The 13,268-nt window shown below is 37.2% G+C and overlaps 1 protein-coding gene across 1 annotated transcript in view; it reads right to left on the minus strand.

Annotated features, from left to right (window-relative positions):
• The window catches only part of FRAS1 (Fraser extracellular matrix complex subunit 1), a 464,038-nt gene that overhangs the window by 97,769 nt on the left and 353,001 nt on the right, over nucleotides 1–13,268 (minus strand). The window contains exons 36-40 of the mRNA XM_060012300.1: nucleotides 10,764–10,895; nucleotides 9,542–9,667; nucleotides 6,033–6,280; nucleotides 396–544; nucleotides 47–209 (exon numbers count right to left, since the gene is read on the minus strand). Coding sequence (XP_059868283.1) covers nucleotides 47–209; nucleotides 396–544; nucleotides 6,033–6,280; nucleotides 9,542–9,667; nucleotides 10,764–10,895 — 818 coding nt within the window. The remainder of the gene's footprint in view (nucleotides 1–46; nucleotides 210–395; nucleotides 545–6,032; nucleotides 6,281–9,541; nucleotides 9,668–10,763; nucleotides 10,896–13,268) is intronic.

Raw genomic sequence — 13,268 nt, forward strand, 5'->3', positions numbered from 1 at the left:
TCCTGCTCTCTACAGCACCCACAGTTCATTGATCTGAACTGCTTACGGTGATAAGGTCAGCGAAAGCAATGACTTGGGGTGGATCCTTGACGGGAGTGATCATGATGGTAAACCTCTGATTGTCCAGGCGGTTGTGGTCCAAATCAGAGACAGAGAAGTGGAAGCTGTCAGTAACCAGATGACCACCAGTCTCAAGTGCAGCTGAGTACCTACAAAGGCCAGCAGAAGAACAGAATGAATGAACTACACCAACAGGTCAAGTAAGATGACTAAATCTTTGTTTAACAATGGGGCCAGAAGTAACATAATCTTTCAGGGGAGCTACTGGTTAGTTGCTTACATATTTTAATACAATTAAAAAAAATTCTGTCACGTAACACCAGGTGGTTATATACCTAATTTTCTTGTTGTTGATGTCTTCCATTGTGAAATTGGAAACCTCTGAGAGTTCTTCCACCTCAGGTCCTGAGGTTCTTAAGAGAGCACCATACACGGGCAGAGAACTTAACTGAATCCAGATCTCTGGGTCGGGGGAAGAATCATCCTAATTAGGCAAATATGAGGCAAGACATGAATGCACGTTTGCAGGAATCAATATTTCCAGTAAAGATCTCGGGTGCTCCCTTCTCTACTAAACGGAAAAATCTCTTTCCCTTTGTGATAAAGCAACACCATTTAAACTGCATGAGAATCCCAGTATTTATTCCTCCTAAAATGTCTTTTTGATAATGTCTTCTTTGAAGAGTAGCTCAAGATAATAGTGGGACATGCACTTTAGGTATAGGGCATAAAACAAAGAGATGCCCTATGGTTACTATAAGAGCCACACAAGGTTTTGTTTTTATTACAAGCATCTAGTGAAGTGCAAAACACAGTCAGAAATATGTCATCCTTCTAGAAACACAGTTGTAGGATTCTTCTAAGAATAGTTTGCTTTTTAGAAACAGGTAAAATTCCACTATAACATATGATAACAATTTTAAAATTCTGTGAAACAAAGAATGGAAGGTATTTAGCTTAGCCAAGGACTCACTTTAAGTCATATTTAACATGATAAAAATTTTAGTTTAACAAAAGAATTTAGGAGATTATGGATTTCATTCTACCTGGATCGAACCTATGGATGTTCAACCCCCAAGATGCCCAATATTAACAAAGACCATTTATTTCCCTTTCCTCTGCACTGTTTATTGAGAAATAAAATTGGCTTTCTGTGTTGCTACATGGACAATAATTGAATGTCTTAATGAACAATTTCTTCTTTCTTCAAGGATATTTTTGGAAATATCTAGGAGGGAGGCAACAACTTCTTTTTTTTGTTTGTTTGGTTTTTTTTTGCAACAACTTCTTGGAAAGATTCCCTGAGTCATTCATCTTTTAGAGCAGCTGGCTGTGAACATGAGGGTACTTTACACTTTACCACAGCAACAATGAAAACAAATATTGCATAGCCAAATGTATTTTCACATGCAAATTTGCATGGCTATGTTGTACAGTTAGTTGAGGTATGAGATCAGGAATATGACCACAGCTGCCTGGTGATCTGGGGCAGCAGGTTTTAGTCAGCTCTCATTTCTATCCCTAGAGACCTTTGTAAGTTGACAGTTCACAGCCTCAGTGCAAGATCATAGAATTTTCCATATTTCTTCACATCACTTGATAACAGCATGGAAGGAATCTCAAATTCATCGAAGCTGCAAAACTTCAGAAAATTTCCCCTAAATTTATACTTAAATAAAAGTTTCTCTAGTTTTCTACATGAGTTATCAAATACAATATGCAGGCTTCCAAAAAAACTACTTCCTAATATTACTGTGAGTATCCTCTGAGAGGGAATTTTTAGAAGACAGCCAAGAGTTCTAAGGTATTATCTTCTGAGATGGTGATAAACTACAAGGACAGAGCTCCTGGCTCTTGATTAGAATGAACAGCTTCTAAATTCCACATTGGTAAATTTGGCAAAGAAATGCAAATTTCATGTCAGGCACAACACAACTTATAATTTTTCAAATCTCAAATGACTGTTGGGTTTGAAACAGTGTGAAATCAGTTGGATTTTTTTTTTTTTTCTGAAAATGCTGTCATAATTTAAAGAAAATTACTACTTTGGGATGTCCAAGATACCGTGGGTGAAAAATTCATAAGAATACAGACTTTGTTCTTATGTAATTTTTCTCCTCAAAGCCCTTCTCACCCATTTTGTATTCATTCCCTTTTAACTTTTCTTTTTATTATTTATACATCTATTGACCCAACATTCAACAAAAGACTAGAACTTTGATGATTAACATTTGTGTATGAGCTCCTCTTTTATCCTGTCCCTGGGCCTACCATCACCCTGGATCTTGTTTCTTATTTCTTTGAATTTCTTGATATAGTGTGATATAGTATTATAAAGTAGCTTCAGTTTTTTTTAACTTAAGGGAGTTAGACACTCCTCTTGTGGAATTTATTTTTCTTTTTACTCAGTAGCAGACTGCTAAGGTCCACTAATGTTGTTCTGTGCAGCAGAGTGTGCAGAGTGTTCTCTAATATTCCATAGAGTAAGTCCACCACAAGATATCCTGTTGATGCTGATGGACATTTGGCTTATTTCAATATTTTTGCTATTACAAATAGACTACTGTTACAAATAGTATTGCTATAAACATTCTTGTATATATTCTTGTGCATATCTTGTGTACCTACGAAAGTGCCTCTTGAATAGGAATCTAGGAGAGGAACAATTAGGGTATATGAACATTCATCCTCACAAGACAAGGCCAAATTCTTTCCCAGAGTGGTTGTTCCAATTTACAGTTCCATTAGCAAAGAACCTCCTGTAGATCTATTTCCTCTCCAACATTTGGTATTTTCATACTTTAAAATTTTTGCCAATTGAATTGGTATTAAATGGTATATAGTCTTCATTTGCTTTCCCTGATGTCTAAAAAGGTGAATGTCTCTCCTTATGTTTACTGGCCCTATGGGTTCCTCTTCTGAAATTCCTGCTGATGTCTTCTGTTCATTTTTCAAATGGATTATCTTTTTCTTCTTGATTTGCAGACGTTCTTTATATTTTCTTTGTTATTTTTGGTTATATGTGTTGTAAATATCTTTTCCCAATTTGTAACTTGTTTTTTTGTATTTATGGTGTGTTTGGGAGAACATAAATTTAATTTTAATATAGTCAAATTTATCAATTTTTTCTTTATAGTTAGCACTTTTTGTTTCTAGTTTAAGAAATTCTTCCTTTTCCCAATATCATGAAAATATTCGCCTTTACCCTATAAAGAACTGTACACTTTTACTTATGACACTTAAGCACTTGATTTGCTACAGTTAATATCTGTGTAGGGTATGAGGTAGCAGCAGTCTTTTTTTTTTACATATGAATAGTAATTTTGTGCAGATTCATGTTTTAAATAGTTTCTCCTGTTTCCACTGATCTGGCTTGCTATAGCTGTTTTATATTACAGTCCCAAGTGTGGGTCTGTTTCTGGACTCTCTAGTATATACCAGTGTATACTGCTTTAAACAGTGCAGGTTTATAATGAATCCTGATACCTGCCAGGGCAAGCCCCTGCCCTCCTGTCATTCGTTTCCAGAATTTTGGCCCTTTGTTGTTCCTTATATATTGTAGAATCAGCTTATCAAGATCATAAAAAGTCCACCGGGCTTTTGATTGGAACTCAATTGGATGGAAAGATCACTTGTGGGAGAATTGCTATCTCTTGGATACTAAATCTTCCTATTCATGAATATGGTGTATCTTGTCATTTATTTAGTGCTTTTTAAACGTCTGCCAATTAAGTATTACAATTTTCCCTGTAGAAGTATTTCTTTTTTTTTGTTAGATTTAGTCCAAAGAATATAATTTTTGTGATGCTATTATAAGTGGTATCATCTTTTTAGTTACGTTTACTGGCTATTTTTGCTTATGAATAGAAATGCTATCGTTCTGTTGACCTTCTATCTGGCCCCCTGGTAAATTCTTTTATTTCTAAAACTTTGTCAAGAGACTCCTTTAAATTTTCTTTATAGTCAGTCGTAGCATCAATTTTGTTACATTTATACCTAATATGCGTTAAGTAATATTATTATAGATGGTATCTTATTTTGAATTAGTGTATTTTTGGCTGGTGCATAGAGATCTATTAGCTATTTAAGATTAATCTTATATCATCCTCTCCATATTACAAATGAGAAAACTGAGCCCTAGGGAGTTTAGTGACTTGTCAAGGGTTATTATGCTAGTAAAACTGATGAGCTTAGATTAGAACCCATTCATTCTAACTATAAAACCCATACCACCCCTTCCTTACTTGTTTTCTTGCAGTACATAACAAATTGTGTATAGGAAACCACCATTAAGAAGCAAATCACACAGAATCCCACTTTTGCCTTTTGCCTCTCCCGACATCACTGAACCCTCTTGCAGTTCATGATACTCTAATTAAGAACAGGCTTACCTGTTCCTATCTTTTCATATTCTGCTCCATTTATGACCAGGGTTTCAGATGGCTTTTCCAACTTCTCTGGATGTTCACAGCAAACTCACTAACTATGCATGTCTAGAAAAATCTTCCCCATGACATTAAGTACAAAACTCTTCTACAATCCTCAGAGAAAGTTAGTGTATAACTTAGCTAAGTCTTTAAAATATATTATGCTTTCAGTGAGCTAGGATAATTCTTTTGGAGTCTTTCCGCTCTAGTGGGTAAATTCACATTCAATCAATTTCTGAAAATACATGTTCAGTTGCCAATGGGCTTGCATTTTCAACTGCAGCTTATAATATGCAGTTGATGGGAAGGAACTGCTCCTGGAATCCTATTTTGATCTGTCAAACATTTTTCAAGCCTTGGTGATCTACTGATTAAATCTGTATACATACATTTTTATGAATTCGTGTTTCATAAGATTCAAAAGACCATAACCTATGGTAAGAATCACCCGTCAATTAAAAAACAAAATCAAAGGTGTTCTGAAACTATACTAGACCCATGAGAAGAATCAGGGTGGGACGCAGTTTCCCATAATTTAAAAAAAAGACAATTTTAGGGGAAAATCTGTGCAAAAGCAATTGAAGCAATTGTTCCCAGGCCAATGCTTTATCTTAATGCTACTATTCAGGACTAGATTTTACAGCCAGACTATTCAGCTCAGAAAAGGATTACTTAAAACTATATAGTGTTTTTTTTTAAAAAGGCCAGGTTATTGGTGGAAATTTTAAGATTAGCAAAGGAAAAATTCAACACTAAGAATGATTACCATTCAGACAATTATTCTTATTTTCAGCATATTTGTCAAAACTACTCATTATTGTTTTTACATGGAGAGTTCACATCTGTTTACAACATAGTTAAATGAAAAATAAAATTAATTATCCTCATTATCTTTAGCTCCAGAGGTAAAGTCAAGGACAGAGGATGAGTTTAATTTAGCCAGGATCACTTATCAAATTAAGGTCAGATTGGTGGAAAAAACAACAACAGAGTTCCTGAATCTACCCATAGTCCCCGAACCACACTGCTTCTCTTGGGGCACTGGATGGAGGGTGAGTCAGTAATCCTGCCACAGGAGCATGCCAGCATTCTGTCCAGAGCTGGACCTGAGACAGACGCTGGTGAAAAGCAGGTTTTCTCTCAGAAAAGTGGGTCCTGAAATACCATTACTTATTAGTCACTGGCCAGGTAAGTTCTTCTAAAACGCTCTTCTCCTAAAATTCCCATTTGAAATATTATCAATGGAGCTTAAAATATGGGGACTTGGGCTTTTTGACACTGGCACTATTTCCAGGTGACCATCACCCATCCCTACAAATAGAGATTTCATCAACGTTCTGCTCATTCACTTGTCTGCTTGGGAGACAGAGGGAGCAGCTGCAATAAAGAGTGTAACTATTCCTAAGAGCAGAATGATAGGCAAGGGGAGAAAAAAGTTCTTTTATGGCCATATGCCTGATGGCCCAAATATTCAGCCATGGCATCCCTTTCTAGTCTGCCTAGTCAGGGGGTGCAGTGGACAAAAAGACAAACAGAAGAACTTACAACGTAAGCAAGATGTGACCTAGTGATTATGGCTGTGCTTTTACTGGCAACGGTGATGCTCAGAGAGGCGCCAGCAGCCAGCTGAGGCCCTCGGGCCTCGGACAGTGACACCTCCACCCTCACTTCCACTGTTGCTGCTGAGATGCCATCTGTAACTGAGATCTCCATGCTGTCCTCCCGGGCAGAGGATCCATCGTGTAGATACTGCAGAACATTTTCCTCTACATCCTCATATGTGAAAGTGTCACCTTTCAAGAATAAAACAAATTGCAAAAAACCCAATTACTTCTGGGAATAACGCTTTTCATTTCCATAACACCTTTGTTCTCAGGATTTCAAAGGACATATAGGATCATAAACTCTGGGAGTTGTAAGCTAATTAGTCCAACCACCCACCCAATATAAGAATCCCTTTATACTACCCTTGCAAAAGGGCTATTTAGCCTGTCCTTCAACACGGCTCAAGGTGGGAGCTTCACTGTTTTACAAGGGAGCTACTTCCACTGACGATAGCTATAAAATTCTTTTAAGTTTTTAATCATGTTGAGCCAAAATCTGCCTCTAAGCTTCACTCATAGCTCTTCGTTCTAGAGAATAAAGAACATGCTTCTGTTTGTTATGATAGCCCTTCTAGAATCTAATCTTGATACTGAAGATTTACTGAAAAAGTTAAGAAGGTAAATTATGCTAGACAAACCTGTAAGAGATCTTTGTTCTAATTAAGAACATAAGGTTCTTTTAAATTAAAAAACACTTAGAAATTGAAAAATATATTTAAAGTTAGAAACCTAAACTGTGTAAGTCTAGAGTACTAACCTGGGATAGATCTGATAGGCGTGGTGTGAGAAAAAAATGTCAAGGTCATAAATGTTTAAGAAAAACAGGTTTAAACAAAATTTAAAATAAAAAATTTTTACACAGCAGGATTCATTAGAATTCTAGAATCTCCAATATTCAACCTTAAAGTTTATCAAAATTGTTTGGTCATAGAACCCTTTTCATGAGAAATTCTACTTAGTGCCGTGAGTCCCAATGATTCCACGAGCACAACTGAGGAACTGGTCTTCTTGGATGTTTTATTCAATGCTATTTCTTCATAGATTATTGACTGCCATAATTGATGTTATATAATGAAACAAAATAATTTATTTATTCTTTGTGTTCATCTTCTAAGTCTTCTCTTTCAACATTGTGTTAATGTGATTTACTAGTGGTAATGTGCCTAAAAAAAGTAATAAAACTAATAATTTACAAACATCCTTAGAACTCGTATATTAATTACACAAATATAGGTTAAATATAATGGTAAAGAAACTGGGCTATGACTGCTATGCTCCTAACGTAGTTCCCTTAGGATGCCAGAAATTTATCTTTTTTTTTTTTTTTAACATCTTTCTTGGAGTATAATTGCTTTACAATGGTGCGTTAGTTTCTGCTTTATAACGAAGTGAATTAGCTATACATATACATATATCCCATATCTCCTCCCTCTTGCGTCTCCCTCCCTCCCACCCTCCCACCCCTCTAGGTGGTCACAAAGCACCAAGCTGATCTCCCTGTGCTATGCGGCTGCTTCCCACTAGCTATCTGTTTTACATTTGGTAGTGTATATAGGTCCATGCCACTCTCTCGCTTCATCCCAGCTTACCCTTCCCCCTCACCATGTCCTCAAGTCCATTCTCTACATCTGTGTCTTTATTTCTGTCCTGTCCCTAGGTTCTTCAGAACCATTTTTTTTTTTTTAGATTCCGTATATATGTGTTAGCATATGGTATTTGTTTTTCTCTTTCTGACTTACTTCACTCTGTATGACAGGCTCTAGGTCCATCCACCTCACTACAAATAACTCAATTTTGTTTCTTTTCATGGCTGAGTGATATTCCATTGTATATATGTGCCACATCTTCTTTATCCATTCATCTGTTGATGGACACTTAGGTTGCTTCCATGTCCTGGCTATTTATTGTAAACAGAGCTGCAATGAACATTGTGGTACATGATTCTTTTTGAATTATGGTTTTCTCAGGGTATATGCCCAATACTGGGATTGCTGGGTCATATGGTAGTTCTATTTTTAGTTTTCTAAGGAACCTCCATACTGTTCTTCATAGTGGCTGTATCAATTTACATTCCCACCAACAGTGCAAGAGGGTTCTCTTTTCTCCACACCCTCTCCAGCATTTATCGTTTGTAGACTTTTTGATGATGGCCATTCTGACTGGTGTGAGGTGACACCTCATTGCAGTTTTGATTTGCATTTCTCTAATAATTAGTGATGTTGAGCATCATTTCATGGGTTTGTTGGCCATCTGTATATCTTCTTTGGAGAAATGTCTATTTAGGTCTTCTGCCCATTTTTGGATTGGGTTGTTTGTTTTTTTGATATTGAGCTGCATGAGCTGCTTGTAAATTTTGGAGATTAATCCTTTGTCAGTTGCTTCATTTGCCAATATTTTCTCCCATTCTGAGGGTTGTCCTTTCATCTTGTTTATGGTTTCCTTTGCTGTGCAAAAGCTTTTAAGTCAGAAATCTATCTGAACGATACTTCTTTTGTTCAGTAAGTTTTTAAAAAACCTGCCTTTGTGACTCCTAAGTGCCTGTTTGTTGCTCTTACAAATTCAATGTACCTTCAAGGTCAAAGATTTGACACCCTCTCTCTGAAGAGATATTCAGAAGAACGCATTACTAGATGCCTATTAGGAATTATATAAAGGTTTTGAGAAAGTACAGATTGTCAGAATAAGTATACAGCATCCCAAGGTGACAACTTTGAAAGGGATAATATTCACTTCAATATATGAGAGCCGACTATTAAAAATTAGATTTAGTTGTGTTCTTTGCACTATTCTGTACTTCCTAAACAATCAGTATGTATTATTCTTTATAATCAGGGAAAGCGCAATAAGTATTATTTTGGAAAGCTGGGCACATTACCACCCTTTTTTAGTGGGTGAAGAAACATGTAGTTTACACTCTCAGAGTCACAGTGCTTAAAATATTGTGAAGATTCACATACCAAAATAAGGAAGACAAATTTATCTCCATGAACAGACCACGGGAAAGTGGCAGCTGACCATTCACGTAAGGTCGTTCTAAATGCATTGACTCCAGGTTTCAGAAATCAACAAATTTTACCTACAACTTGAGGAAATGGCTTCATAGTTTTGGGGTGTGGGTAGTGGTACAGAGAAAGAAGTCCCAGATACTTCAGTCAATGGACTAAAGGTTTTTCCTTTCTACGTATCTCTTTATAGTTTATCCCACAATGTTGCTTTACTTCTTGTCTGAGACATAAAACCAACTGTAATGTGAAAACAATATTCTGTGATAACATATATGAGAAGAGACTCTAAAAAAAAAACGAACGTATGTATATGTATAACTGAATCACTTTGCTGTACACCTGAAACTAACACAACATTGCAAATCAGCTATACTACAATAAAATTAAAACATTAAAAAAAAAAAAAAAGAAATCCAAGCAGGCCAATGACAGAGTGAGCAGCTACCTGAGGCCATGGGCCCTGGGAACCCAGCCGTGTACTTAAGGAGCACGCCATGCTGGGGAGGTTTCCGGAGCTCAAAGAGGAGTTCTTCAGGCACTGTCTCCGTGTCTCTTACTACCAACTCAAGTCCTACAGTCAGGAGAATAGAGCATGGTGAGAAGATGTGTACATTAACAACTGTATACTCTGGGTACAGTAAAGCCCCAGGCCAGGCTGGAAGCCATGTTGTGGGTAATCTGATGGTTAGAAGAAAGTGCTGTCTAATTTGAATCAACCACAAAAAAGAGTGAAAACTTGATAATACAGTCAGTTCCCAAATTACAAGTAGGTTCTTCCAAAAGTTAACTTACGAGTAGGTAGTTCTGAATTCAGAATACCTTTTTTCTTCCATACAAATGAGGGAATGGTAGCCCATGAAAAGGTCAGTCCTGACTGACCGGGTAGGTTTTCTTCCAGAAAATACTCTAAGAAATTGTGTCTGCTTTTCATCATTTCTTCCCTTCTCCTTTCTCTGAATCTACAGAAGAGCCAAGTTATTTTAACAATGGCTGCTCTGGCCATCACTGACATGAGAAGCAGTGGGGCAAAAGGGACAGTCATCTTTGTATCTGTGGCTTGTTTATAGGTTGGATGATAAGTAATTTTAGGCCAATACCCATATGCAGGAACTGGATAAGGATGTGTAGAGCACAGCTTACAAAAATCACAGTACCCACTATTCGCTCTTAAGATGTTCTTGGTAAAAGAATAAACTTCTAAAAAGTAAGTATACTAATAGGTAAATAAAATCACATATAGAACACCTGGGCCAACTCTAAGTCATCACAGCTTCTGAAGGTTATGGTGACCTGTCACTCCTACTGTTACTCTTTGCTTTCTAAAGAGAAAACAAGAGCAGTCATTGAAACCACTTCCCTCTCTTCTCTGCTCTGTGTTACTTTATATTTTAGCGATGGCAACAAATCAAACTCCTAGAGACTGGAAACTAAATTCTGCGTTGTATTCCATCACTGAGCATTGGCTTCTGAAGGGTTTATTTCCTTCTCTCCATGCTGCTTCCATATGCATGGAAATGGGCAGAGGGATGGTTATGGATGAGATGCCTGCAACTTCTGGAAGAGAAGGTCACTACTTTTTGGTAACCATGAAGAGATTTATACAGGGACTGTTACTGAAATACGGTTCCATTTCCAAGCCATGTTTCTTTCAGGTTCCCAGTTCTTACCTATAGAAGTGCTGCCTCCTGGGCTGACTTTAAGCAGTGGAGCTGTAACCTGGAACACGGGTGGGTGCCGATCAATACGAAGTAAGTGAACGGTGAGGGCCATCTCTGGACTTGTGTGGCCTCCATCCGAAACTAGAAAGAGTACACGCACACACACACACACACACACATCAGTTTGTGGTCTGGTCACCTGTAGGCTAGTTCTACAAATATGTAGCCAGAAGCTTTTTTAGATTACCTTAACACTTTGAAGAGATGCTTATAAATAGAAAATGTCAGCAAGCAAGACACTGTGAGCTATTCTACAAAGCTCTTTCTACTGAATAACGAAAAAGCTAAAACCATAACGACAAAGTCATTCTAAGAAGCAACTTTCACAGCAAGGTGATATTGACAAATATTAGTGGAAGGGAAAGTAATACAAAATATGCACTCTTAGGTGATGCTGGTAGAAGCTTTTATTGATGGAATATTTTAGATTCAATTCATTCTTCCAATGTTCCAGAGAAATAGCTTTTTCGGGATATCTCTGTTAGAAATGATGTCTGTCTCATTATAAAATACTTATTTAAAAGGATAGAAAATGTCTACACAGATAATTCTAATGTCATTTGTTTGGAAGTCAGCAGACCCATTTTTACCTGGTCATTATGCACGATGCAATAAATGGAAGAGCACCTTTGCGAATAAAACTTTGACCTTAAGATTTTATTCCCCTGGATTACCTGACATCCAAGTGAGCATTGATCACTGGAGAGAAATGAAAGCGGATTTGCCAGACCCTTGATTCTTATTTCCACTTTCCTATATCTTAACACGCCTTCCCTTCTCTAAAAGCCAGCTTTGGAGGAACACCTGCACCAGCCACTCATTGATGTCTTTATCTGCAGTGCCTATTGGGAAAACTGTACTGTTGATATTTTAAACGTGTGGTATGCTTATACATGGGTTGGTTACAAGAAACAGGTTTCCTTCACTACTTCCTCGTGGACTTAGTAAACAAGTCAGTAGGAATCTGACCTCTACTTCAGCCAAGTGAGCCATCACTTAGTGACTCCTGGTAATGATTCCAACAGGTTTTAGATTTGTCTTTTCCTTGAGAACACATCGAAAAGATATGGTTGAATTTTATAAGGTACATTCCATGCCCTAGAGAAGTCCAGAAATAGCCCTCCTGAAGGAGGGAAGATAGTATCCCTGTGAGAATGAAGGTTTTATGGCTCTGGTCATTCGGTCAAATGTCAAAGTTATTGTATCTGCTTCTTTGTGCTCAATCTTTTGTGCTCTCTGGATAGTCAGAGGTAGGGACCAATGATTCTTAACTTTGGGGAGTTTGAAGACAAAAGTACAAACTTGTCCATAAATTTCAGTGGATTCAGGATTCTCTGAAGTCCCTGGAATCTAAGTTAAGAAGTCCCTTTATTAAATAAAAATAAATGATTGCAAAATACAATTCTCTCTCTTTAATGTTTTACATTGATTTTATTTAAGTGGGGGGTGCACCTCAGGGAGTCTTCACCATCCTTACCTTACAGAAGAGGAAAGGAACGGCCCTAAAACTTAAACAGCTTTGGTCATATTGCACAGCTGTCGGTGTGACCAAGGTATATCCTTGTCTCTATAGGTAAAGCGAGGAAAGCTGTTTTCTGGTACATGTAACATTAACAACAAAATATACCATGAGGGTGAAGTGCTTTGCAAGCAAACATAGGAACTTACAATCAAAATTTAGTAATTACATGTCTAGCCCTCTCTTTAAGCAACGTTTTTGATTTCTCTGAGAAATAGTCACACTGCCTCTTTGGTCAGATGCCTCCTGCAGGCACCATTCACCCTGTGTGTTTTCCTCGCTCTGGATGGTTCTGTAGAGCATCTGTGCTTGTCTTGGGCAGTCAGGTCAGGAATATCAGTTTGCTGTCTCAGCTTAGCTGATTAACCAAATGAGCGGCTCTCCCTCATTCCATGGGTTAAAGTCAGGGCTTGGGTTTCTTGCTGCCTTAGTTTATTATGTGTCCAAGTTAAATTTTTCTCTCTCAAAACTCTGCTAAAAGAGATGGCTTCTTTCCTACCAGATTCCAAAAGTTTTTCTCTTTTTTCAAAAAAGGAACCTCTTATACCTTTCACAACAGTCAACTCAAAATGGATCATGGAACTAAATGTAAGCCGCAAAACTACAAACTCTTAGATGATAACATAGTAAAAAACCTAGATGACCCTGAGTATGGTGATACCTTTTTAGATATGACACCAAAGACACGATTCATGAAAAAAGTAATTGATAAGCTGGATTTCATTAAATTTAAAAACTTCTGCTCTGTGAAAGAAAATGTCAAGAGAATGAGAGGACAAGCCACAGTCTGGGAAAAAATATTTGCAAAAGACACATCCGATAAAGGACTCTTATCCAAAATGTACAAGGAACTCTTAAAACTCAACAATAAGAAACAACCCAATTAGAAAACAGACTGAAAACCTTAACAAATACCTCACCAAAGAAGAAACAAA

The sequence above is a fragment of the Delphinus delphis genome, chromosome 5, assembly GCF_949987515.2.
Source record: "Delphinus delphis chromosome 5, mDelDel1.2, whole genome shotgun sequence".
NCBI classification, from domain to species: domain Eukaryota; kingdom Metazoa; phylum Chordata; class Mammalia; order Artiodactyla; family Delphinidae; genus Delphinus; species Delphinus delphis.